Raw genomic sequence first — 27713 nt, 5'->3', positions numbered from 1 at the left:
CACCTTAATATGTGAGCTCTCTGTGGAGTTCTGTTTCACTGACTGAAGGATGTACCTCTAATTAAGTGATAGGGAAACACAGAATGCAGTCACTTCAGCGATTAAAAACAGTATTCTGTGTTTTGTTCTGTGTTTTTGACAGACTGGCTGTGCTGGGGTGATGTGTGCTTTCTCTACAACTCTCAATAAAATAAAATAAATAGGTAAATAGAATAAACTTTTTTTACCTTGTGTATGCCAGCTGTTGAATTTAGTACCAAAATTTTAGAAGTGAAAGACTAACACTTATTCAGTCATATCAGGTACTTAAGTAAAACAGTATTCTGCACATTATTTCGGTTTTGGCTGTTTCTCAGCACACATTACTCCTGGACGTGCGAGAGCCATCTCCTTCGCCTTTCAGTACCAGCTGAAAACAAAAAGGACATCAACATCGGAACATTAACAAATCAAGTCTAATATTAAAGTTTAATGTTCTAAAGTTAAAACTACCAGGTTAAGCAAAATATATGTGCAATGTTCACCAAAGTCTAAAAGATTTGTATAAGTGGCAATATTTTAGTGTACTTAAGATATATGGCTGATGTGATATTGTATCAATTACTATTGTGTTTTCCTTAACTATATCTACATTATTCAGCATGCTTATCATGTGCACTATTTTGACCAACTGTGTATTTATGACCATGAGTAACCCTCCGGACTGGACAAAGAATGTAGAGTAAGTTGCATATGTTATTTAAAGATACCCTTGACTGTTCTTCTGGGAGTCAGCATGCCAGTAACTGTAGTCATGTGTGCTGGCTGGAACTATCATGAGACACTACCACTATTTCCTCTCTAAAATATGTAGAAATGTTGAATAATTATTTAAATCTCCTTCTAGAAGAATGATTGGGTAGAAAAAAAATGAAAATTGTTTACAGATAGTATTCTACTGAGATTCCACTAGTTTTTTTTCATCTTCATGGTTTAGCATCTACCCAATGTTTTTACTCCTCCTTTATGCCACTGCATTAATAGCAGAACCATGGCCATCTTTTTGTACAGGTCAGTTAGGGACAGCATATAAGCAAAGGTACTCCTAAAGTGAGAATTCAGTACATGCTTGCATTCTTCCCATTTCAGAGTTAATAATGTTTTAGACGTTAATGATTCAGACAGCATGCAATTTCTTATGCTCACAAGTTTCTTGGTTAGCAGTAACAGATCTAGTGTTGCATACTTTCAAGCTGTGTCACCAATAAATTTGTAATATATGTCATTTCTTCAATAGACTTATTTATTTTGATTTGTGTACAAGATGAGGACTGCTGTATTTCAACAGCATGTCACAACTAATGCATGTAAATATACAAGTATATATGATGACTATCATGCATTTTAGAAGAAATTGCTATTTACTGTATTTCTTTGTTGAAGTGTTGAAATAAAAACTCTTCCATTTGATCATCACCTTTCTATCAGAATAGCAATGTAAAATGTTGCTAGTTATTTTGATTACATTTTCGTATATTTTCCAGGTATACGTTCACTGGAATTTACACGTTTGAGTCACTCATAAAAATCATTGCAAGAGGCTTTTGCTTAGAAGATTTTACTTTTCTTCGAGATCCATGGAACTGGCTTGATTTCACTGTTATTACCTTCGCGTAAGTTTTTGTTTTTTGCTTTTTCTTTGAAAGTGAAGGGCAAAAAGGGCATGAAATTAGTATCAATACATATCAATTTTGTTAAATGGAAATTCTTGTATGGATTTGCTTTTGTCTAAAACGATTTTCACATTCTAATATGCATATTTTGATGTAAACATAAATACTGCAGAAGCCATTAGTACAGCTAGTATTAGAGAGGCTAATTTCATGTCCTGCGTTTTTTTTCTCTGAGCAGAAAAGGAGCGTCCCTTTGACTTCATTCTCCAAACTTACCAATCTAGTCTAGATAAATTTTAGGCTTTCAAAGTTAAATCACTGCGATTCACTTCAGAGACATTTAATTTAACTGAAGGCTCTGAAAGCATATTAATGCAAGGCAAACTGCAGTGAAAGGTAAATCTCTGACTGTTGCTATTTAATTTTTTTGCTAAAAACGCCAAAGCGGTCTTGATGAAAGACCCAAGTAAGTAGCATAAATTTTGCCTAAATTCTGAATAATTGTGATTTAATCCTACAGGTATGTAACAGAATTTGTAAACCTAGGCAATGTTTCAGCTCTTCGAACTTTCAGAGTATTGAGAGCTTTGAAAACTATTTCTGTAATCCCAGGTAAGAAGTAACTGGTGTAAGGTGTTAGGCCCCTTGTACCTCCCAACTGTTCCTTTTTATCCTGTCATTGTGTTTGTGTGTGAACTCCCCTATTACAGATATGTGACAGAGTTTGTGGACCTGGGCAATGTCTCAGCGTTGAGAACATTCAGAGTTCTCCGAGCTTTGAAAACAATATCAGTCATTCCAGGTGAGAGCTAGGTTAAACACTGAGGCTGACTTTAATTCACTGAAACAGAATTTATTCTTTAAACACGTCTTATTTCTTTTCACAAAAAAGCAGGAATCGGAAGATGTTAGAATTCACTGAAATCTCTGATTCATTGCTTTTTAACATGAGCTCTTTTCTTTTGAAATCAGCCTTTGAGTTTAACAGATTCGTGCATGAGACATTGCAGTACACAGCGTGTGTGGTTTGCATCGTATGATGTCAAGCTTTCTTCTCCACATTCAACGAATATCAGTGACCCTGAAGTTTTCTTACCCATGTGTATCTTACCTACATGATGTTATGTGGTATTTGTTGTGAATATTTGTGTCTAAAAACTGAACTGTTCAAGATGTTGACTTAGTAAGAAGATGAAGGAATAAGATAATAAAGAATAGCATGGGCATTGCATGGGGGATTTATTATCTTAAAATTCTATGATTTTCCAAACCATCTCCAGTTTTATAGCATTAAATTTTAATCCTATTTATTGTTGAACAGGCTTTTTACTACCGTCTTCTAAATGTATTATGTTATAAAACTGATAGTAGCAAAGGTTTGGGGCAAGAGGTAATGACAAATAAAAAGAAAGAAGACTTTTATGTGAGATTCATGTATAGCATGAATAAAAAAAAGTCACTTGTTTTAGCATTAAAACAAGTGTTTTGAAATATATGCAACTCATTCCATTCACGGTTTTAAATGAACATAAATTTCAGCTATTTATTCATTTTCACAAGTGAAAAAGCTCTTCACAAAAATGTTATTTCACAAACATTACATTTATTTGGGCTTCTGCATGAAATCTATAACTTTACTGGGAGATACTGTCATTTTTATGCTTTCAAAAAGTTTTGAACATCAGAATAAAAATTCCTTTGCATTTTCAGGCTTGAAGACTATCGTGGGAGCCCTAATTCAATCTGTGAAGAAGCTCTCGGATGTTATGATCCTGACCGTGTTTTGTCTGAGTGTATTTGCACTAATAGGGCTGCAGCTGTTCATGGGCAACTTGAGGAATAAATGCCTGCAGTGGCCTCCAGAAAATTTTACTCTGGATACAAATATTACTTCCCAGCTAAACAGCACCATAGGTGAAAACGGTACATTGGTTAATTCAACAGTGACTCCATTTGACTGGAAGGGGTACATTGAAGATGAAAGTAAGTATTGTCAGCATAATTCTTATTGAAGTGATTTGTGGCTGACCCAGTTCTTAGAAATAAGGAGGGGAAGGGATGATACATTTAGTTAAGACGGAGCAGGAGAAGTGTTTTCTCTCTCACACAGATCTGCTCCAAAGGCCAACATGGAACAAGGAACAAGGTCTCTCTACATGATACTGCTCTTTTTCTCATTTCCCTCTGCCAGATCCAATTCCTCTCTGAGGCAACAGGTCCAAAGGAGTTCTTAAAATTACTTAATAGTCTTAAGCATTTTCCGTTCCCATACTCCAAAACAAGATGAGCACCAGGCTGCTATGTTATTTCTGTCAGATGTCAGAGACTTCTGACATTCAGTGAGGACTTCAGTGATGGATTCCTCAGTATTTTCATCATCTATCCATTCTTGTACTTCACTATCCTTATTATTAGAAAGGGTTTTTTTTTAAGGTCCAACAAATTTTCCCACTGCAATTTAAGCCCATTGTTCTTACCAACTTCACCACAGGCATCAAAACAAAATTATTCCCTATCATTAATCACTGTTTCTGAGGTATTTAGAGGCAATTCTTATGTTAGTATGCTCTGTTCTCTCCGCTTTCAGTCTTTTTTTTTGTATGCTAAGCAACCCAGATCATTAACCTTTTCCTCCTGCAGTTTATTTTCTACATTTTGACCTCTCATCTGGATCCTTTCTTGTTTATAAACTCCTTCTTAATGTGTAGTAGCCACATCTAGACATTTCTCATCCAAATGAGGCATAATAAGCAGAAAAGAAGGCTTATGTGGCAGCATAGTAATTTATACTTCTATTTTATATATCCTAGGCTAGGACTTCCCATCATTTACAATTGTAACATCTTTAAATCCAGTTCAGCTTGTGGTCTACGTGCCTCCTGAATCTTCTACAGACTTTTGGTTCATTTTCTTTCCCACTTTCCAGCCTGAACAGCACCCCATTTTTTCAGGCCCTCTCTCCAACTGTCCTGGATCTGTTAAAGTGTAGTTGTTTCCTCAAACTCACCACCATCCTTATCAGCAGTATCATTTGAAAATCTTTTAGCATTCTTCCATCATCTAGATTAGTTAAAACCTTAAACAGCAGCAATCTCAGACAAACCTCTTCAGAAGTTGTTTTGATGCATTTTTCCATTTCGATGATTTCCCAAAGTAGGATTTTCCAACCACTTTTGCTGATACAGAGCAGTCTGACAAACTGAGAATAGATAAAAAGAATTATATTTCAGTACAGTTCAATGTGAGGTTACAAATCTAAGATCTCAAACACTAAAAGCCAGTGCTGCACAATTCATGTTGAGACAGGTTACATACATAAAGATGGTAGCTGATGGCAACACATAATCTCTAACAGTGGAAGTTACTTTTGGTGCAAAAGAAGAGCAACAGGGGGGAGAGAGGAAGAAAAGGGAAGGGGAAAGAGAAATCTGACTACAGTGGCCAGCTGTGAAGAGAAAGGATGGGGTCCCAGATGAGTCTCCTCCCCTAGGCATCTTTTCAGTGCAGCAGTGGTCACTCCATAATACTTTTCCCATAGCAGTTGTGTGTTTTTCAGTAGCATCTTTTCTAACTCCCTACAGGTTTTTCCTGCTTACAGTGCTATTAGCACTAATTGGAACGCACTCTGAATCAGGGGGGGATGCTGCATGGCTGGTTGTTTTTTTTTTTAGACTTGTATATGCATGTTATTAAGTCACCTAATATAAACCAAAAGCTACAAGCAAGGAGTAGGAAAAAGGGGGAGAAAAAGGAGTGAATCTCACACTGGAGACAATTGCTTCCTTTGAGCACCTGCTGCAACAATAATTTGTTTGCAGGTGTAATGTCATGAGAATAACAGCAACATGAAAACCAGCATGAGAACGAAGGAAAAATAGTGCCACAGAGGCTCTAGAAAACATTGCCACAGCAGTTTATATGAAAGGTTGCAGAGTTGCAACTGAGAAATGCAATTGGAAAGCCGTTAGCAATAAAGAGGCTAAAGCACCTAAAGCACTGTGGAGCAGCCAGGACTCTGACAAATTAGGGCTAAGATTCTGCAGCCAAAAAGCTAAATAGTATCCTGTTCACATAAATAAATTAATGACCAGGAAGGCAGTCTTACTCCTGTATTTAGTGCTACTGCAGTTGCTACTGGAATACGATATAAAGTTCCATTTAGATAGAATGTTAAAAAATTGGAGGATGTTCAGAAAAGAGCAGAATGATTAAAGGGTTGGAAAACATGCTTTATACCAAGATAGACCAGGAGCTCAACCTACTTAGCATATCAAAGAGAAGGTTTAAGGGGTGATTTGATCAGAGTGGAGAAAAACCTCATGGGGAACAGAAATTTCATCATAGACATATCTTTGATCTAGGAGGAAGAGTTATAACAGGTTCAATAGCTGCAAGTCAAAGCCAGACAGATTTCAAATAGAAGACAGACAGCTTCTAACTGTGTTCACACAGCTGATCATTCACTGTGATAGATTTCCATCTGAATTTCTTAAATCAAGGTGCAATCTTTTTGTGAAGCTCACTTTACTTGAACATGTGAATTACTGGAGATCCCATACCACAGGGTATAAAAAAGTCTCAGCAAGGTCTCCTAATGAAGACCTACAGTTCAAGGTCAGACTTAATTTCCTGTTTTTTTAATGAAGACTCTGTAAACTCAAGCTCTGATTTCATATGATTTAAAGAAGACCTGAAGCCCCCTAATAAACAAAGCTGAATTGAATTAGTTGCAGAAGGTACTTTATTGAATGCCTACTTCAACCTTTGGTATATTTACACAGGATTCCTTATGTATTATGAAATTTATAATGAAATTATGAGTCTTATTATGAAGTTAATAAGCTTTTCCTTGCTTACCAGCATTTTCAAAGAGAAAAATTATCGTGTCACAGCTTCCTGCTCTCTTTTTGCAGTTGGGCAGACAGGATACAGAGATGGTTCTTAAATCAGTTGTGTCACAGGGCAGTGAGAAGGGACTTGCCTGGAGCTCAGAGTGGTGCAATGGCACTTTGTTTTGTAGGAATTATAAAAGTTTTAATGCCAGTAGTTGTGTATACTATGCAAAAAAGGCATGTAAGCCCTAATTTTGCCACTAAGCTAATTTTTGGAAATACAATACTTTATGTAAGCACTCCTGGCATTAGTGAGTCAAGCACTCTTTTTTCTTCATTTTTCTTTTTCCAAGATACCATATCTGATAAACCTAATACTAGGTAAGTTTAAGTTTATCTTGGCAGGCTTGCCATAAGCAATTTTTTTCTGGGAAATACCATCTCAGTCTGTTTTGTGAAATAACAATTATTCTCAGTCATTACCCTAGGTTTACCCAAACAACTGTAAATTCTCTTGAAGTAAACTGCTCAATCACCAGGGATTTTTTCCCATTTCCTGATGAAATAAAGGGGAGCCAAACATATACCAGATGTAGTGAGGGATTTCTCAAATTACTTTGGTAAAATACAATTCAGAGTTTTGCATCTGGGATGTTGGTAAAATACAATTCAGAGTTTTGCATCTAGTTAGGGATACATGCTTATAATGCTCAGCTTTTGTTGTTATAAAAATTTTATTACTATGGTAATATTTTGAGTATTTTTCATGGTTTTATCCATGCACTTGGAGAAAGCCTGGGTGGCTGTTATTTCCTGTGGAGCTGACAAGTACAGCATGCTTACAGGGCACATCTTGTCTCAACCACAGAACTTGAATACAGACCTTATTTTAGCCATTCAGCTCAGTTGATGCAGTACTGATCATGACTGACTGCTCCATGTAAGCCATATCAAGTCAGATTTGCATTCTTCCCAACCAGCTGTTACGTTCCAGCATGTTTTACCCATGATTAGCTGACATAATGCAGAGTAAGATTTGCTTCATAAGGGTCAGCTGTGGTCAGCATCATGTCAGCTACCTTTACTATTTACAGCTGTGTTTCAGCACAGTGCTGTTCCGCAATGCATACCAGCCCGGAATGGCAGCGGCCACACATAGGGTTGTGCATTTTGCACAGTACAGAAGATTGTACCCTGTAAGATGCGCCCTTGGTAAATTTGCAGATGCCACCAAACTAGGTGGGAGTGTCAAGCTGGAGGGTAGGAAGGCCCTACAGAGGGATCTGGGCAGGCTGGATCGATGGGCCAAGGCCAATGGTATAAGGTTCAGCAAGGCCAAGAGCCGGGCCCTGCACAACCCCATGCAGCGCTGCAGGCTCTGGGAAGAGTGGCTGGAAAGCTGCCCAGTGGAAAAGACCTGGGCATGTTGGTCGACTGTGGGCTGAATATGAGCCAGCAGTGTGCCCAGGTGACCAAAAAGGCCACAGCATCCTTGCTTGTATTAGAGATAGTCTGGCCAGCAGGACTTGGGAAGTAATCCTCCCTCTGTACTCAGCACTGGTGAGGCCTCACCTTGAATACTCTGTTCAGTTTTGGGCCCCTCACTACAAGAAAAGACATTGAGGTACCAGAGTGTGTCCAGAGAAGGGCAACAGAGCTGGTGAATGGTCTAGAGCATAAGTCTTCTGAGGAGCAGCTGAGGGAGCTGGGATTGTTTATTCTGGAGAAAAGGAGTCTGAGGGGAGACCTTACTGCTCCCTATAAGTACCTGAAAGGAGCTTGTAGTGAGGTGAGTGTTGATCTCTCTTCCCAAGTAGCAAATTATAAGACAAGAGGAAATGGCCTCAAATAGTACCAAAGGAGGTTTAGATTGGATATAGGGAAACATTTCTTCATTGAAAGGGTTACCAAGCATTGGAACAGGCTGCCACTCGTGGAGGTATTTGAAATCTGTGTAGTTGTAGTGCTGAGGGACATGTACTGCCTGGTAACTTGGCAGTACTAGGTTAATGGTTGGACTTGATGATCTTAAAGTCTCTTCCAACCAAAATGATTCTGTGATTCTAAGATGCAGGTGTATCATTAGACACTGAAATTGTGTCCTTCACAGAGTGTCAGAACAGGGTCTACACACAGCTTAAAAACTACCTTTTTCAAATGGTGATTTTGCTCACAGGATGGAGAGATACAGCTGGCCAGGGGATCGTGACCCTCCTGCAGCAATTCAATGCTCAGAGCCAGTGTCTTGTGACATCTCCTCAGACTCAGAATTCGTTAACTTATGTCAGAACCCTGCTTGGACAGCACAGCTGGTACAGCCATAGTCAAGTTTAAACTCAGCTGCAGCGGTAGCATTTCAGATGGGATAATTTTAAGGGAATCTAACAGGCCAGTTCAGTGGAAGAGAAACCAAATGGGAGGTTTAAATCTTCTCAGGAAGCAAAAAAGGTATTGCCTTAACTCTGAAGTTGCTGTACTTCAGAACTATTGGAAGCTGGGGAGGTGTTCATGTCCCTGCCCTGTCCTTACAGACATCCTGAGGCAACGCTTTTGGTCTCCATGAGAAATGAGATACTGGGCTACTTGGTCTATCTTGTGTAAATTGCATCCTTAAGCCTGTGACTAAATGGCAGATTGTTACCACAGGAGGAAGCTCCTCCTGTGATAATTCTTCCAGAATCAAGAGCTTGGCAACTGTAGGCATCTGCTTTGAGGGGAAAAAGAAAAGCATTTCGCAAGGATACAGTAAAAGTGAATCTTAATGAGCACAATGTTTTGTGCATTCTTCCAAGCATACATAGGTCAATGTCTTTGTTGTTTAAACCATCTAAAATGTAATTTAAAAACAAGATTACTGTACAGTCAACAGGATGGTTGACTACAGGGCAATTTGGTGGAACTTACCCAATTTTTCTTTCCTAAAGTGATCAATAATTTCATCATATAATCCTAAAATCTTGCCTATGCAAGTTGTTGATTGTTGCAGTAATTCTGTGTGAGTTAAATTTAGATATATACCACGACCTCCATACCAATCAGAGGGCTAATTGGAGTGTGCACACACCTGTAACAGTTACAGTCATTGGCAACTCAGTGTTTTTTTGCAGAGCTCACATATTAGGTAACTGTCAGAAGTGTCTGTAAGTGACAAACTGGAACCCTTGGCAATACAGATCAGAAACTTTGAAATAAATTAGCAGTATATTTTTTTCAGATACAATTTATTTATTTTAATAAATAACTGTACAATATAATTTCATAAAGTGTGATTTAGCTCAGTTATCAGACCGAAGGGAGACTTGTACGTTTCATCTACATCCAGCAGCATTTCACAGGATTTTTAGTACATTTTTGGCATTTAAACAATAAGTTCTGTGAGTGATAGCCCTGACAGCAATTCGTACTGTCATTTACTCTAAAGTTATGGTCATGCTGAAAAAACAATACTGCTTGTTTAAAACTGCATCTGAAACCACCTTAACACTTTTAGAGCAGGACTATTTATTTCATAGACCTGCAAGAAAACTTTCATATTCAGAATTTTTTAATTTTTTAAAAATTCTTTTCTGAACAGGTCATTTTTATTTTCTGGAAGGGCAAAACGATGCTCTGCTTTGCGGAAATAGTTCTGATGCTGGGTAAGACCAAATTTTATCATATTATTGTACCATGTAGAAATTACATTAATGTTTTTCAGATGTGCAGTTGGAGGGGTGCTGTATTTTGAGTCGCCACTTTCGTTCACATAAGAAATACCAGGATTTTACACTGCACTAAGGATTTGGGTTCCCTATCAGAGCTCAGTGGGTTGGTTAGATGAGCTTAGTCTTTGCATGAATGAATCAGTAATTTGTTAATAGTGTAGCTCCTGCTTGGATGAGAAGTAACAGACACAGCAGCTGAAAAATGTATGTTATTTTGCAATTCCAGCTACACATATCAGTACTAACAGGCTCAGTCAGTAGAAAACACTGACATTGACATCAATGTTACAACATTAATAAATATGAGGAAAGGCTGAGGTACTTGGGTCTTTTTAGTCTGGAGAAGAGAAGACTGAGGGGGAATCTGATCAACAACTATAAATACTTAAAGGGAGAGTGTCAAGAGGACAGGGACAGGATTTTTGCAGTGGTGCCCAGGAATAGGACAAGAGGAAATGGGCACAAACTTGAATATAAGAAGTTCCATCTAAACATGAGAAACTTCTTTAGTTTGAGGGTGGCAGAGCACTGGAATAGGCTGCCTAGGGGGGTGGTGGAGTCTACTCCTCTGGAGACATTCAAAGCCTGCCTGGACATGTTCGTGTGCAACCTGCTCTAGGTGGACCTGCTTTGGCAGCGCGGTTGGACTAGATGATTGCCAGAGGTCCCTTCTAACCCCATATCATTCTGTGATAATCAAAGAAATTATTTGGAATATTATTTTTTGGAAGCTTAGATTAAACTTTTTACACTAATTTTATGTGCTTTTCCTGCTTAATTTTTCTAGTGTCCTTTAAAATACTTTTCTACTAAAAATCACAACTGCTATTATTTCTAGTCTGGTTAACTAAAGAAAAATCCACTTTTTAACCCTATACTTCTCCTGGACATTCCAGGTGATAATATTAAAATATAAGGTTAACACCCAGTTTGTCTTTGTAGGCAGTGCCCAGAAGGATATACATGTGTGAAAGCCGGTAGAAACCCCAATTATGGCTACACAAGTTTTGACACCTTCAGCTGGGCTTTCTTGTCACTGTTTCGACTGATGACTCAAGACTTCTGGGAAAACCTTTATCAATTGGTGAGAATTTTTAAATGCAAAATAGACTAAATAGGTTTGTACCAATAATGCAAGAGGCGTAAAATCAATTTTCTTATGTTATCTTAATTTTCACAGTGTGAAAAACAGAACTTTTGTTAAGGTATTCTTGCTAATAAATGTATTCTTATTTCCAGACACTGCGCGCTGCTGGGAAGACATACATGATATTTTTTGTTCTGGTGATTTTCCTGGGTTCTTTCTACCTGATCAACTTGATCTTGGCTGTGGTTGCCATGGCCTATGAAGAACAGAATCAAGCAACTATGGAAGAAGCAGAACAGAAAGAGGCAGAATTTCAACAGATGCTGGAACAACTGAAGAAGCAACAAGAAGCAGCTCAGGTAGAATTTATGGTGTAGTAATGCAGAATTGTATGGAAATAAGTTTACTAGAGATATTCACCCTCTGCTTTCTGAATTTGGAATTATAAAACACCCTCTTGGGCTTTCAACAACAGAGCTAGCTTAGAGATTTTTCTGTTCTGCACTAAAGACATTGTGACATCTAGCCATAATCAAGAAGAAATATTCAAAACAAGGTATACATTATTCATTATATTTTTCTTATTCTAGTGTCGTTAATACAGTCTGTTAGACTTCTGCATTTAAAACTACTCATGAAAAATGGAAGAAGGCTATGACCAACACATATCTTAAGTCAATTAAGTAATGAAAACTAGAAAAAAAACAGGGAGAGGATATCCTATGGAAAGTGTTAAGATCCAGCGTGTTTGGATCAGAAATTCTGTATAAGTAAATTCAAGAAAAAAAAATCTGCGATGTTGTGGTTTGCTCAGTGACACAAATTCATTCTGCATCATGGCAGGCAGCAGCGGTGGCAGCAGCAGCAGTAACAGCATCTGCGGAGTCAAGGGAGCCCAGCGCTGGGGGAGAAGCAGGAGGCCTCTCAGAAAGTTCCTCAGAGGCATCAAAATTGAGCTCAAAGAGTGCAAAAGAGAGGAGAAACAGAAGGAAAAAAAGAAAACAGAAAGAACAGTCTGGAGGAGAGGAAAAAGATGAAGATGAATTTCACAAGTCTGAATCAGAAGACAGCATCAGAAGAAAAGGTTTCCGATTGTCAATTGAAGGCAATAGGTTGACATATGAAAAGAAGTATTCTTCTCCACATCAGGTATTGCATACAGTTTAGTAGAAGCATACATTAAAGACGTCATAAGCTGTTACAAAGCTACTTTAGTCTTCCTGGTATCGTAATATGACCCTACTTCATAAAGAATGATGGAAACGCTGAGATTTTCATTAAACTTTATTTTTATTGCTAGTGCTTGAGAGAAAGTGCTGTAGCTGCTAGATTGTCTTGTAAAAAACCACAGACAATTAAGTGTAACCTCATATCTCTGTTCTTATAGTAGGATTTTTTAAAAATCATATTAAAATAGTCTCTGATTCTGGGGGGGGAGAGGGGGGTTAGAGTGATTATATATTATCTAGACTTATTAAAATGTTACAGTAATTTTGTATTATGATAGCCTCATATTTTCTTCCTGCTTCGATGATGTTTGGAGGTTGGTTCAGTATGTGCAGGATGCTGCATACATGAAAGAATGTATAGGCTCCCGTTTTTGCTTGATGGGTATTGTGCAACTACTCAGCAACTCTAACTAACATTAGGAGAAAGGGGTGCTTATAATTGGTTTTGTCTTAAGAATCCATGAACAGTGGTATTTCTGACTTCCAAATATAATTAAATAAGTACAAAGATTTCACAGCAGCATTTATCTTCTGGGAAAAATCATTACTCTCATATAGGAAAAAACCACCCATGCTCTCCTAATAACAATGATAAATTTGAAGGCTTCTGCTAATAATCACAATTATATTTTTTTCCCTGCAGTCTTTGTTGAGCATTCGAGGCTCCCTGTTTTCTCCGCGGCGTAACAGCAGAACAAGTCTTTTCAGCTTCAGAGGTCGAGCAAAGGATATAGGATCAGAAAATGACTTTGCTGATGATGAGCACAGCACTTTTGAAGACAATGATAGCAGAAGAGATTCTCTCTTTGTGCCGCGCAGACACGGTGAACGGCGCAACAGTAACATTAGTCAGGCCAGTAGGTCATCCAGGATGCTGGCAGTGTTTCCAGTGAATGGGAAGATGCACAGCACTGTGGATTGCAATGGGGTGGTTTCCCTGGTTGGTGGACCATCTGTTCCTACATCGCCTGTTGGACAGCTTCTGCCAGAGGTGATAATAGATAAACCAGCTACTGATGACAATGTAAGAAAGTTTTAAATAGCTTAGGCATCGTGGCCTTTTTTTACTGCACCAGCCAGTGTTTTCTACAGAATGGAACCCTTGGCAATGCTTCCTGGTTGGTCAAGCTGTGAATGCTTCTGCATCTTGTAAAAATCTTAATAAGTAAAACAGCTAAGATAGGTTTGCAACCTAATAATTTACTTACAAATTTCTCATAACTAACAAATGAAATTTTCAGTTTCTAAGTAATAATATATTAGCTCTTACACATTCATTAAAGCACTATACAGTATTACTGTGCTATACTTTACTTTGGCTGATCTAAAGATCTGGCTATGGCCTGCAAAAACATAGTTACTATACAATTGAAAATAGTATACAAAAATTTTATCATATAACTGCACTCAATATGATGATACTATTACCACTTTATCAAAATTAACATTATTAGTTAATTTTGATAATATTCTTCCTTACCAGCCCTGTTAAAAATGTAAGGAAGTTGTCAATTCTTTATTATCATTTATTTATCATTCCTATATATTTTCCATCCGTTGCTGGTGCAGTTCTGTAGTGTAGATAACAAATAGTTTATTGGAAGATCACATTTCAATACACACTTCCAAAAATACAAATGTCTGTGTGAACATATGCGCAGTGCATATTGCTGCCATTCTCTTACTGTATACAAGGTAAGAGAAGATGTCTCAAAAAAAAATTCTTGCTTAGTTCAAAGTTCAAAGTTTCATATTACTGAAAAAACACTAGCATGAGGAAGCATGAGGAAGTCAGACTTTTCTTACTTGCTACAGTTTGCCTAGGGGGACAGACTATTATGTTGCAAAACCCAGAATATTCTGTCAGCAAAAGCAAGGAAAAAGAATTACAATTTGTAAAAATTTTATACAATATTTTGAGCTCAATCCTTTTCCACTTGTTTAAGTAATTTTTCATAGCTTGAAGGAAATAAATGCAAAAGTAAATAAGCTCTCAGTCTTGAACAGTAGTTAACTATTGCCTGATATCTTTTAAAAATTATTTAAAAGATACAAAAAAGTAATAGAAGTCTGACATGATAGAAATTAAAGTGCACGAAGCACGTATCCAAGCTAAGACATTAATAACAGGGTTCTATATAGTATTTGCTTATCTTATTACTTCAACATGGTCTCACCTATTATTGTTCTTTGTATAGGGCACCACTACAGAAGCAGAAATGAGGAAGAGAATATCAGGCTCTTTCCACGTTTCTATGGACTTCCTCGAAGATCCAGCTTTAAGGGAAAGAGCCATGAGTATTGCTAGCATCCTCACAAACACTGTGGAAGGTATGTGCTACACATAGCTTAGCATTTAATACCTGTTTTTCACTGGACTTCTGAAAATTTGTGTTGAAACTTAAAAACTGATTTCAAATTGCTTAATTAACAGATAGCATCCCACAAACTGACACATCTATCAGTAAACTCAAAGCTCTTTATTCATTATTACATAATGTTATGGCTTTGATAAGCATTAAAGTTATTACATAGGTAAGCATTTCTATCTCCTTTTTTTGCCATCATCTACCTCAATGGTCATCAGGACTACAGAGTTATGTTTGGTGGTCATAACTGAGTGTGTACTTATGCATATTAATTAAAAATATATCATTGGACACAAAAATGCCACTGAACATTTTTCAAATATATGCAACTATTGTTAAAATATATATGTACTTTAAGACTTATGTTTATGCAATTACTCTTTAAGGAAGTGCTATTCTTGGTGATAATTTTTTTTTTTTTGAACTAGGAACAAAAAATATATTGAAAATTTTTACCTAAACAGCATGAATTTCAAAACAAAAATATTTACATAATAAAGAATAAGTGGGAGGAACAGACTGAAGGAACAGAACCAAAGAACAATGAAATACATAATAAAAATTGATAAATTGATACCGATCAGAATAGTGATTGGAATACAGAGAAGTTGTGCTTGATAGATAAGCTTTGAACAAAATAAATACATTTGATTGCAATTTTTTAAGACTTTCTTGAAAAGCCCTGTAAAAAAGTATAAAGTTAATCAGTACTAGTTCAGATTGACAATCTGACTAGTACAATTCATATAGGATTGAGGAATGTTAAAGCAATTAGATAGTTACCTGTATGATCTTCCTTTTCCCACAGAACTTGAAGAATCAAGACAGAAATGCCCACCATGTTGGTATAAATTTGCAAATATTTTCTTGATCTGGGACTGCAGTCCACATTGGTTAAAAGTAAAACATATTGTCAACTTAGTGGTAATGGACCCATTTGTTGACCTGGCTATTACAATTTGCATTGTTTTAAATACACTCTTTATGGCTATGGAACATTATCCAATGACCGATGAATTCAATAACGTACTTTCAGTTGGAAATCTGGTAAGTCTGTTGGGTTTTTATGTTCATGATTTAGAAGGAAGTATGTTTGAAATAACTGCACTCTTTTTGCACTCTTTAGAAAGTAGATTTATTGGACATTTATTGGTCTCCAGATATGACTCCGCCAGAACATTTTTGAAAATTTCACTTTCAACCCTGACTCATGTAACTTAGGATATTGTAAAATCAATATATGTGTTAGTGTTCTGCTAAGCCAAATTAAAAATTTAAAAAATGGCACCAATGCTACATTAAGTAAAGTCCACCTTAAACAGAAGTTGATTTGTCCAGCTACTAAACCAGGAAATGCATTACTTCCATGAAAAAGAAGCTATGTAAATAAACATAGTGATACTTTTTCAATCAATACAATACAAACCAAATCTTTAAATTATGAATGTGTTTTTAATTGCTCTGTTTCCTGAGCACAGGTCTACGGTAGCTAAAAGAGCCATTTAAAAGCATTTCTAGAATTTTCTGTAAAAGACTTATGTTGATTGTTTTCCTTATATGCTTTATGTAAAACTATTAAAAATATCCTTCAGTACGTTTTCCTCTTATAGTTTTTATGTTTTTTATCTTCAGAAAATTAGTAAGATATCTTTTCCTCATGTTGTCAGCTATATTTTCTCCCTTTTACTTCGAAAAGATAAATTATTAAAGAATTCAGGAGTTAATTTTTTGTAGCTGTGAGGCTTTTGAACTGACAGGTTTGATCACATAGAAGTATCTGCAGCTGCAGTCCTACTTTGTCTTTTATTTTAAGAAATGATTTGTGATAATGGGATTTTTAATAATCCTTGTTTTGTAATGAGGAAAAAATATCTCAGATCATGTAAATAACTACAGGATTTAGAAAGTAGAATTAATAGATAAATGCATAGCTGGTTTTCATATATTTAAAATAAGGGAAACTCTGAATCTGAGTTTCCTAGTAAAAAGTAAAATCCTGTATTGTAGTATTTTGTAGGTTTGTTTTCCAACCAAGAAAATGCCATATAAGTCTTGGTATACATCTGACTACAGGAGTGCGAGACAATCTGGCTATAAGCACCGTGCTCTTCCAGTCTTTGGCTCCCTGACATAAACCCCTTCTGCAATATAGATGTCCCCAGGGTTCACCTGCTCCAATAGTTGCACTTTAAAGGTCCTTCAGAACCTCATTGTCCTGATTGTTAGAAACCCAAGTCAGCATTTCAAACTGTATTTACTCATTCCTACCTCTTCCTCAGTGGTTCCAATCCTGTAGCTCAAAAAATAGTAACCTTTCCCTCTCTGGTGTTTATAACTGGAATGTATGTAAAGACAGTAATAAAATCTACCTTGAGCATTGGTGTTCCTTGGTGGAGCAAGTCAGACTCTTCTTGGCCATCTCCTGATTATCCCAGTTAGATTATTCTCTGTAGCTGTCCCATTTTTCTGTTCAACTTGCTTGAAAATGGGTTATCAAAACCAAACAAGAAAGCATTTCAGACCAGGGCTCAGGCAGCCTTCAAGAGTGGCTTACATTCCTACCTTACAGGAAATTCTTTTAAAATTTCTCTCAAAGCTACTCAGGGTCACCACCTTGGTGGCTCCTAAATATTATTCGTACTTTATTCAGCATAGCATAATGATGTGAAACGATTGCCAGCAATATCACATTTAAAATGCATTTTTAAATGCTTTTTGATTCCTGACATTAAAGTGATTGAGCCAATCAGCTTCACTGAACTTACTGGCAACACCCAGGTAGAATTTCCTCAGCTTCAGCAAATTGTTGTATCTCAGCTGATCCCCATCTGGTATAAATAATCTTATCTCTGTTGAACTGAACGGGATTATGGCAGGTTATAGCAGCAAAGGAATGGCCCCTCTGGAGTCTTAGATTTGGCCTTATTCATGCTGCTGCATAATGTAATTAGTATACCAAGAAAGATGTTATACCATATAATTTCTTGGAAAGCATTCTGGTTTATGTTGTGAAAATCAAATTTGGGATTGTGTTTGTACAGTACATGGGAAAGTCCATATCCTGTTAGAGTTGGAATTGGATTATAAATGTTATGAAACAGAAGCTTATATAATTTGTTTAGTATAAAATTTAATTAATTGAAAAAATTGTATGACACTTGTTAGGGGAAAGTGGGCCTAAGAAATCACTACAGTACTGAACTATTTTTAAGTACCAGTTTTGGATAAGACATTGCAGATATGTACCTTGAATTAAAAACCTAGAAAACAGCTAAATCAGTAATGTTATATTTCACACTGAAATAACAAACTGTATTTTGAATTCAGGTCTTCACTGGAATCTTCACAGCAGAAATGTTTCTCAAGATAATTGCAATGGATCCTTACTATTATTTCCAGGAGGGTTGGAATATTTTTGATGGTTTTATTGTAACCCTTAGCTTGGTTGAGCTTGGTCTTGCAGATGTGGAAGGACTCTCAGTTCTTCGATCATTCAGATTGGTAAATATGCATCAATTGCACTGATTTTTCAGAAGGGCTTCATTAAAACAACTCCATTTTTTCCTTAAAAATCTGCTTGATGTTTGCCATGATACTGGTCCTGATGTCTCTCTCATTAGTACAAAACTGTATTGCTTGCTGTATCTTACTGTCTTCAATGGGAATTGATAGAGATCCAGACAAAGAGATAGCAGTGGGTGCTCTGAGCCTATTTCCAATGTATTTATTCTATATACACATTTTAAACATCCTGCTATGCAAAAAGAAATCAACTCACTAGGTGTACTGTGCTGTAATTGGTATCACAGGAATAAATATACTCTACGAATACCAGTAGAAAAGTGTCCCAGGTGATTTTAACAGATGAATCCTAGATTTTAAATTCCATCTAGTATGACTGGTAGCTTCTTTGACCTTCAGTAAAATGTATGCTTTGAGGATATCAAGCTCAAGTGTCACTAAATTTTGTTGATTGAACTTTCCATCTTTGTGCTTTGAGACACAAGGATACCCTCTGAAAGTCATACTCGGGGCATATTTTGCAGTAATATCCTTCCACAAATTAACATTAAAATTTGTGTCTTTCTTGCTGGTTATCCTAACATTATTTTTCTTTTCTTCCAGTTACGAGTTTTCAAATTGGCAAAATCTTGGCCAACCCTAAATATGCTGATAAAAATTATTGGTAATTCTGTGGGAGCTCTGGGGAACCTGACCTTGGTGTTGGCCATCATTGTGTTCATTTTCGCTGTGGTTGGGATGCAGCTGTTTGGGAAAAACTATAAGGAATGTGTCTGCAAAATTGCAAGTGACTGTGTTCTTCCACGCTGGCATATGCAAGATTTTTTTCACTCTTTTCTGATCGTATTTCGAGTGCTGTGTGGAGAATGGATAGAAACGATGTGGGACTGCATGGAGGTTGCTGGCCAAGCCATGTGCCTTACGGTCTTCATGATGGTCATGGTGATTGGAAACCTAGTGGTATGTAATCAAAGCATTAGCAGAAAATTATTTGGCAATAAACTGGGCTCAATCCTGAAGTGAACAAAGTGCTCTGGCTCTGCTTCAACAAAGCACTTAAGCAGGTGGTTTCAAGCAATGCTTAAAGTTAAGCTTAAGAGCTTTTTTGGATTGAGAACAAAGTATTCTGCAATATCAAAACCATAAGAATGTTAGAGTGAGCACTTAGTCACATTCTTAATTTGTCTTTTGGCTCTTTGTAAATATTTTGTGCTTCAAATAATTTTAGTTTATGGGCTCTTTATAAACCATTTGCTGTTGATTTTTTTTATTATTTCTCCCATATGATTAGCAAGCTAAATAATCTACTTTCTACTGTGTGATGGGATAAATTAAACTTTTTAATGATGCTGAATAGCAAATCTGTTCTCTCCATTTTTAGATTATAAGATTTTGCACCAAAATATTTATATACTGTGGATTTAAAGACACATTTACAGATACTAGTCAGTTGCAGGAATATCTTTTTAATAGTGAACAGGACCTAAGCAAAATTTTAAAAGTTTTTTATGGAGAAGAGAAAAACTTTTGAAGGTGCCTTTCTTCGGTTATGATGAATTATTGGGATTTTAGTCTTTGATGTCACTTATACAACAATTTTTTAAAAAATAAATATTCTTTGTTGAGATAAAGTCTAGAACATCCTTTTTTTGTCTTTCTGCAGGTACTGAACCTATTTTTGGCCTTGCTCTTGAGCTCATTTAGTGCAGACAACCTTGCCGTGACAGATGATGACAATGAAATGAATAATCTCCAAATTGCTGTAGCAAGAATGCAGAAGGGCATAGATTATGTGAAGAGAAAAGCACGTGAATTCATCCAAAAAGCTTTTGTTAAAAAACAAAAAGCTTTAGATGAAATCAAACCACTTGAAGATTTGAACAACAAAAATAGCTGTATTTCTAACCATACAACCGTGGATCTAAGCAAGGACCATGACTATATTAAAGATGTGAATGGAACAACTAGTGGCATAGGCACAGGTAGCAGTGTGGAAAAATACATAATTGACGAAAGTGATTACATGTCATTCATAAACAACCCAAGTCTCACTGTGACAGTGCCCATTGCTGTGGGTGAATCCGACTTTGAAAATCTAAACACAGAGGAATTTAGTAGTGAATCAGACCTGGAAGAAAGCAAAGAGGTATTTAGATAATTTGTGCATTTCTCTCTGATCTCTTGAGTATTTTTATTTTTTTCAGCATAAGCTAGTGTATTCAGTTCTTGATCATTTGTTATTTTGACAGTTCTTTTTACATGGACATAAATGAGTGTATAAAGGAGGGGTTAATTCTTGATGAACAAAAGTGTGAGAAAGGGGTAAAAATTACAGTCTCCAAGAGGAGATAAGAGGCCAAGCAAAGGGAAAATGAGCTAGTCCATAAGAACTGTTTATGGTCCATATGATAGTTGCAACAACTGGTAGAGCAGAGCAGTGCCTTAGCTCCATCCTTGTCCCACCAGAAACTTCTGCTTTCCTCCTGTAACAAGAGTGCTGTGAGGCATGTCATACATCTCTCTGCCACTCAAAAAAATCCCCCTCTACAGTATTTTTTTTTGTGAGCAGGTATAAACCAGAAAACTTAAAGATAGTTTATGTATTTCCTTTAGACACTGGAATTCTAGATTTTAAAATTGTCAGCTCTTTGAGACCTAGATTCCCATAAAAAGAAGTTCTAACCATGGGATCTTCAATATACTTCAGATTCATTTAGTTGTTAAAAATTAAAAATACTATCAACAGGCAAAAGTATCTAAGGGAATGCCAAAGCAGGCTATAGATATAAAAACTTGTTGAGAACTGTATCTTTAAAAAACCTATTACAGCTGTAATTGTTCCTTTACATGACTTTTTGTCTGTGGCTATTTTTAAAAAATAATTTAAATTGATTTGATAACATAATTTGAAAAACAACTACACCCTCAGTGACTTAGTTTGTCGACATTTTAGTCAAATCAGAAAATTATCTTTCCAGACATTTTAACAAAATTAATTTTCTGACTTAAGGAACTTCAACCTTAAAATAGCTAGTTTCCATTCTGGTGGCAATCCAGTTTCTTTATGAGATAGCTCATCTTCCTCTCCCACTGTTGTATTGCTAACAGTACTTAAGATGCCTAATTTTAGGCTAGCTGAATTCTGTACTGCCATCACTTCAGTATCCATAAGCCTTGTAGTGCTCTCAACAAAAATCCATTGTTAAGCTAAGTGCAGTCTTTGCATCCTCCCCTGAGAAAGGAGACCTGGACACAACAGCCTCTCATGGCAACCTGTTTCAGAGATAGTGGTGTTCCCTTTTCCCAAGTAATATCTGAAGCATTAATATTTATTTTCCTGTTAAATATTAGCCAAAATGTCTTAGAATTTGGCTTTGACTCAAGCTTCTGAACTGCTGCCACAAATAGAGGTTATAAGAATGTATTTGAGCACATTATGAACTTGCCCCAGCAAGAATAATTTCTAATTAATACAGCATTTAAACAAAGATCCACTGGAGAAAAATAACCACTGGTCATCTACTTTCCATGCAACTACCTTAATGCTGGCCAGGCCAGTCCAGTCTTCCAACCCATCATACAGCAGGCAGTCAAGTGGAGTGAAACAAGCTGGTTTATGACTGACCAACGAGGAATAGATTCAGTTTAGGAAAGCTACTGCCTGTAGGACCAGGGTTACCTTTTATCCCATTGAGAAAGTACTATGACATTTCTGACTTCCTCCAGAAGCTTATGAATCTCTTAATAGTTTTCCATGGAAAATCCATCCAGCAGTGCTGTTTTGGATTTGAGTCCAACTCCTTATTTTCTATTGACTTTTAGTATAATGGGACCGTAAAAAAAGAAATTATAAACACTGGAACAGCAGAGCCTTTGAATTAGCTGAGTTTTTCATGAGATCCCACTTACAAAAGATTGTATTTATTCTCTAATTCTCAGGCCAGCGGGCACTAACAGGTGAGTTCCAGCTGGCTTCAGACCAGATTGAGTGTTTCAGCACCATTTCTGGAGTTTTACAGTGCTGGCCAGGATCCCTTTTTGCTGATTGGGTCAGCTCTAAAAGTGGGGGGGACACCTGTAGGGGTTTGGTTTTTTGTTTGTTTGTTTTATTTTCTTTTGTTTTGTTTTTCAGTTGAGTACTCTTTTTCTGCCTTAGCAAAGTAATGAATTAATCATCGTAAAATTACAAACTATATTTCAAAGAGCTTAGTTTTAGTGTGCAAAGTGTAGCTGACAATTACAGAAACTCTGCTTCTTAGAAGGAAATAGAGAAATAAATTAAAAGGTTTTTTCCAAAAATGAAAAAGCTTTGTAAAAGTTTTGAAAGGTATTATAAAAACTATTTTGAAAAGTAATAAGTCATACTGGAAAGGATGATTTGTAAAAAATGGATTACTAGAAGTATACAATATTTTTGTAAAAATATCAGAGTGTCAACTCTGTAATGTGATTTGGAAAAAACCCTCTGTAATTTGGTTCTTCTGACAACTAATGACAGAACCTGAGACTGGATACGTCAACTCTTTTTCCTCATAAAGTTGAAAAATTGTTCTTCCCATGTCTATAGTCACCACAAGATGAAATTAACTAATAACTGGCTACTTAAAATATTACAAATTTTATTAAGCCTCATGCAACTCAATGTCAACGAGTCCTGGAGTTGTTGCTGAAAAAATAGACTGGCTACTGCTTTAGTAAGAGTTTTGTTGTTAGGGTTTGGGGATTTTTTTTGTCCTCAGTATCAAAAAGCCTGCTGCAACCTAGCAGTGATGAACCTATATTGCATTTATTCCATTATTTTGTTTACCTCTACATCCTTAAATATATTTCCTTCACAACTTTTACCCAATCTTTAGCCACGATACCAACCAGCTAGATTGCAACCAAGTCTCAGCTACATGTTACAATGCTTTGAGAAATTTTGGGGTAGGATTAGCTAAAAGGCATTCAGGTTTTTTAAATATGATTTCCACCTTCCGCTCCTCTCTCTTTATGCTCACCACGCTATTGAAAATTTGATTAGGTTAAAAAGTACAATCTGATGTTTTATGGGCCACCATTAATCTATCTCAGCCTTATTGTATGCAGTTTCTGCTTCACTCTGAGCTAGACTTTCAGCAATTTTAATCTGGACTTGCTGACCTCTAAAGTATACCTTTCTCAATGCTTTTTCCCCCCTTCCCTCTTAACTCCCACCTCATTTAAATAGTTATATTTAGGCTCTTACCTGATTTTCATTAGATGCTATGGATTCCTGCATATATATTTAAGCTTCATTATTTCTATGTAGGTCGAGAGACCATTCCTACTTACGGCTAGTTGTGGTCATAAATATTTGCAGGTTTAGCATCATCATTCAGATTTTTCCATAACTTTGTTTAAAGCCTTATCTATCACTGATACACCTTCTAGATAATGCATCCATAATGCAGAAGGAAAACCAAAGATTGTACGAATTTCACATATGTTTAACAGCAATTTACTTACGTTTAATACTAGAACATTCAAAACCATGGCAGAATTATTTACTTATTCTGAGAACAACTAGTATTTGCCTTAAAAATATTTGCGGTCCATTTGTGATGCTTTTCTTTTTTCCCTGTTACAGAAGTTGAATTCGTCTAGTTCATCCGAAGGTAGCACAGTTGATATAGGACTTCCTGCAGAAGAGCAACCAGAAGCTGAACCTGAAGAAGCCCAGGAGCCAGAGGCCTGCTTCACAGAAGGTGTTTAGAACAAACATAGTAATAATACTTATTCATACAATACAGAATAGTTATTTATTCAAACTAAGTATCAATATTTGTGTATTGAATTACTCTTTTGTTAATCTTTAAATTATTATTATTAGTGGTAGTACTTTTAGACCATAATTTACTAAATGGTTACAGATACCTCCATTGTATTATGTATCAGATAAACAATTTAGAAAACACTTTCAGAAATTTATCATTATTTTTGAAGAAAAACATATTACTGAAAGTTTTATTTTAGTGCAAACTACTATACTTTCTGAGTTTAGTTAGTCTTCTAGATAATAAAATAACACATTATATTTATACCACTCTTCATAGTTATCTAAGTGCCTTATAAAGTATACATTATTGAAACAGGTGCTGAGTGGTAAATAAAAACTGCACCTGGATGGTTTTGTGCAAAACACTAAATGAACCTTTTACAAATTGACAAAAAGAGAAGGAAGAGCCTTTGTGTTCCACTTGGGCTAAGAACAGTCTCACCTGGTGGATTCATTAATCTTTGATATTTCCTTCTATTGGCCCTTTTACAAAACTTAATAAAACAAGAATCTGATTATAAACTTTATTTGCCAAGGCATTTCCTTGTGAGAAACCTTATGGATGTGTGCCTCTAATGGAGGTGGGAAAAGGAATATGTTTAAAACAGTAATGTAAGGATACAAATGCCATTTTTATTATCTGTAAGTAAAAGTTAGATTTAGAGTGGAAAATAAACACTACTGTCAGTGCTGGAGTTGGGTGATTTCTGGACATGGTAATAGACATTTTTTTAGAAATTTACACTGAACTAGTAAGAAGTAGTACTGTAACAGACTTGGATTTGGGAAAGAAAATATCATTTTTGATCACTAGTATTTTTCTACCTAAATGAAAGAAGAAACAAAATTAAGTCAGCAGCTAAATCATAAAAGCTTAAGTAAATTAAGGACACAAGTTAGAGAAGTTAGCCGGTACTGAGAAACTCAGAACTCAGATAGGAGACTTAGAATTTTCTCATAGAATAAATGTAACATTGTCTCAATTTAATATCTGAAACAAAAGAAAGTACAATTTAATAACACTTGCCCATATCATACTACATAAACCTACTATACATTTGGATGAGTATGAATATTTTTACTCATACTTTGTATTTTGTAATTTGATTTCTTGTTTCACGGACTTCTATCTTTTGCATGCACTGTATTGAGCACTTAGTTCTTGATATATGAGAAATACTTTCTTCTCATTTGTTCATTTTTTTCATTTTTTGTTAAATTTTTTTGCTCTGGAGAAAAAGAAGGTCATCTAGGTGGAAATCTATTGGGATTTTATTAAATAACACAGCTTCTGGAAAAGTAGCATTGTAGCACTAATAGAATAAATAACCGAAATTAATGCAATTCAACAAAATCTCTTTTTTTTTCCCCTCCTCAATACATACACTGTTTTAAAGGCTGTGTACGAAGGTTCAAGTGCTGTCAAGTAAGTATAGAAGAAGGAAGAGGAAAGCAGTGGTGGAACCTTAGAAAAACCTGCTTCAGGATTGTTGAACACAACTGGTTCGAGACTTTCATTGTCTTTATGATTCTCCTCAGTAGTGGAGCTCTGGTAAGTAGAACACAAACAGAGTGTCACAATGTTGTCAGAAAACTTCTTCAAAGTTGGCTCTTCAAACATAGTTAGTTTTCTCTGCCAGAAAGAAGACACAATTCAAATGACAGGAATAAATTTTAGTCAGGCCTTTGAAAGAATGGTAGAAAATGTCTCTTCTCAACAGTATATCAGCAGAGGAACAGGCATAGTTTATTAGAGAGAGCTTAATTCCTTTGCTGATAGTGATAATGACATGCCTGAAGCAGGGAGAGGGACAACATGTGAAGAAGAGAACATACTTAACTTTGTTATTTGAGTTTGTTCTCTGGTTTTACTGGTGTTTACTGATATAACTCGGGAAAAAGAACTGTCACTTATGGGAAAAAGAAGAGTTTGGAAGTAACTAATGGCATAAACAGCTCGCAAGTCAGAGCTGGCTTATACAGTCTTATAAATGTTATGTGCTAGAACAGCAAGAAAGACAGAGACTGTGTGTTTGTAGTCATTCCCTTCTAAGAATAAGAATTTATTATGTATGCTTCTAATTCAACTTCTGCTGACTCATACTCATGTAGACTAAAATGATATCTCTAAAAACGTGAATTTGCTATAAGGTTAACAAGTATGTGGGGGCAGAATAAAGCCCAGAATAAAGCCCACATTCTTTAAGAATCATTCTTCTTTTGTTTGCTCTAATACCAACACAACCATCAAATAAGCAACTTTTACTCAATGCCATGTGACACCTTCCCTGTGATTTAAAACCCTGAAATAACAAAAGACTCATGCCTATACTGAGGAATTTTGGTTAATGCTACCAAGTGGACAAAACCTTTAGTGACAAGAACTTAAATGAGAGAAAAGTACCACCAAGAGATCTGGCAAAGGTGAATTTTCCATCCTTGTATTCAGAGGAAGCTTGAGTTGAAATCCCACAGTGTTAGCATCTCGTGCTTGTGAAGGTGTGTGTCATCCACAGAATATTTCTTTTGTGAAAATTCTTCAGAGACTGGTTATTAGGCCAAGGCTCTGGAGATGTGAGACCCTGCTCTGCCTTCAACTTCCTTTGTGATAGTGAAAAGGTCTCTTTGGACCTGGACTGTATCCAAATGTTCACCCCAAGGCCACACTCCAGAGGATTCTCACTGTCATTACAGCTGGGAAGTCTGGCAGGCACAGGCAGCTGCAGGCTGCCTGCAAACCCACACCCTGGGGGCATTCAGGCAGGGAGCAGACAGGCTTCCAGCTGCCAAGAGGACTGATAGCTTAGCCTCTGGCATACTCCCAGCTATCAAACAGAAGAGATACGTGTTGACTCTTACCACTTTTGTGCAATGAAGTTGCTAGTGATTTCATGTGAATGTCAGGTACCCTAGTACCTGATCTAAGTATCCAAAATTACTGAAACAGATCTGTCAATTTGGTGATTGATAGACAAACACTAATCATTTGAGCTGACGGGTGTAAAGTGATTCCAAAGCAGGCTGGGTAAAAATGAATGTTAATATCAGTAAATATATTAATCTTTGCAGGCTAGCAGATCATTCCAGTTCTTTCAATCCAATAAAATCAATTGTTCTCCATAAAAAATGATAGCATAATTAAAATTTAAAAGCAAAAATTGCAGGTAAAAATTTCTTGGAGGACAGGAAGAATTTCTGAAAAGCAGAAGTTGGTTTTTTTTTTTTGAAATGTCTAGAAGTGAAAACACACAAACAATACAAATGACATTGCAAGGATCTCAGAAATTTTATATATCATAAAATCTGATTAATACAGTAAAGCATATATTTCGTTTAGATAAATATTTTTTTAAAGAAAGGAAGAACTTGTTTTATGATTTACTGTTTGAAATTGTCAAAAAGCAACAGGATTTAAAAGAGACATCCAACTTAAAAGACTTAAAAGTGACTTAAAGTGTCTTAAAAGAGACATCCAACAGGATTAAGAGACATCCTTGTCTCTAAATTGGAGAGATATGGAT

General features: G+C 36.2%; 1 protein-coding gene across 8 annotated transcripts in view; it reads left to right on the top strand.

Moving 5' to 3' along the window:
* Positions 1 to 27713, top strand: part of SCN1A (sodium channel, voltage gated, type I alpha subunit) — a 101423-nt gene that overhangs the window by 43784 nt on the left and 29926 nt on the right. For 4 of the 8 annotated variants that reach the window (XM_014954269.1, XM_014954271.1, XM_014954272.1 and 1 more), the window contains 16 exons: positions 632 to 721; positions 1524 to 1652; positions 2363 to 2454; positions 3363 to 3635; positions 10059 to 10122; positions 11131 to 11272; positions 11428 to 11634; positions 12119 to 12424; positions 13148 to 13528; positions 14703 to 14835; positions 15682 to 15920; positions 18201 to 18374; positions 18999 to 19355; positions 20059 to 20541; positions 24004 to 24121; positions 25590 to 25744. In XM_014954269.1, the coding sequence (XP_014809755.1) occupies positions 632 to 721; positions 1524 to 1652; positions 2363 to 2454; positions 3363 to 3635; positions 10059 to 10122; positions 11131 to 11272; positions 11428 to 11634; positions 12119 to 12424; positions 13148 to 13528; positions 14703 to 14835; positions 15682 to 15920; positions 18201 to 18374; positions 18999 to 19355; positions 20059 to 20541; positions 24004 to 24121; positions 25590 to 25744 (3343 nt within the window). Of the gene's footprint in view, positions 1 to 631; positions 722 to 1523; positions 1653 to 2172; positions 2265 to 2362; positions 2455 to 3362; positions 3636 to 10058; positions 10123 to 11130; positions 11273 to 11427; positions 11635 to 12118; positions 12425 to 13147; positions 13529 to 14702; positions 14836 to 15681; positions 15921 to 18200; positions 18375 to 18998; positions 19356 to 20058; positions 20542 to 24003; positions 24122 to 25589; positions 25745 to 27713 lie in introns of all 8 variants that reach the window. The other 4 variants (XM_014954276.1, XM_014954270.1, XM_014954273.1 and 1 more) reach the window with 3 other exon arrangements.

The sequence above is a fragment of the Calidris pugnax genome, unplaced genomic scaffold, assembly GCF_001431845.1.
Source record: "Calidris pugnax isolate Ruff unplaced genomic scaffold, ASM143184v1 scaffold103, whole genome shotgun sequence".
NCBI classification, from domain to species: Eukaryota; Metazoa; Chordata; class Aves; order Charadriiformes; family Scolopacidae; genus Calidris; species Calidris pugnax.
The sequence above is the reverse complement of the archived record's forward strand: the minus strand, read 5'-3'. Positions and strand labels throughout refer to the sequence as shown.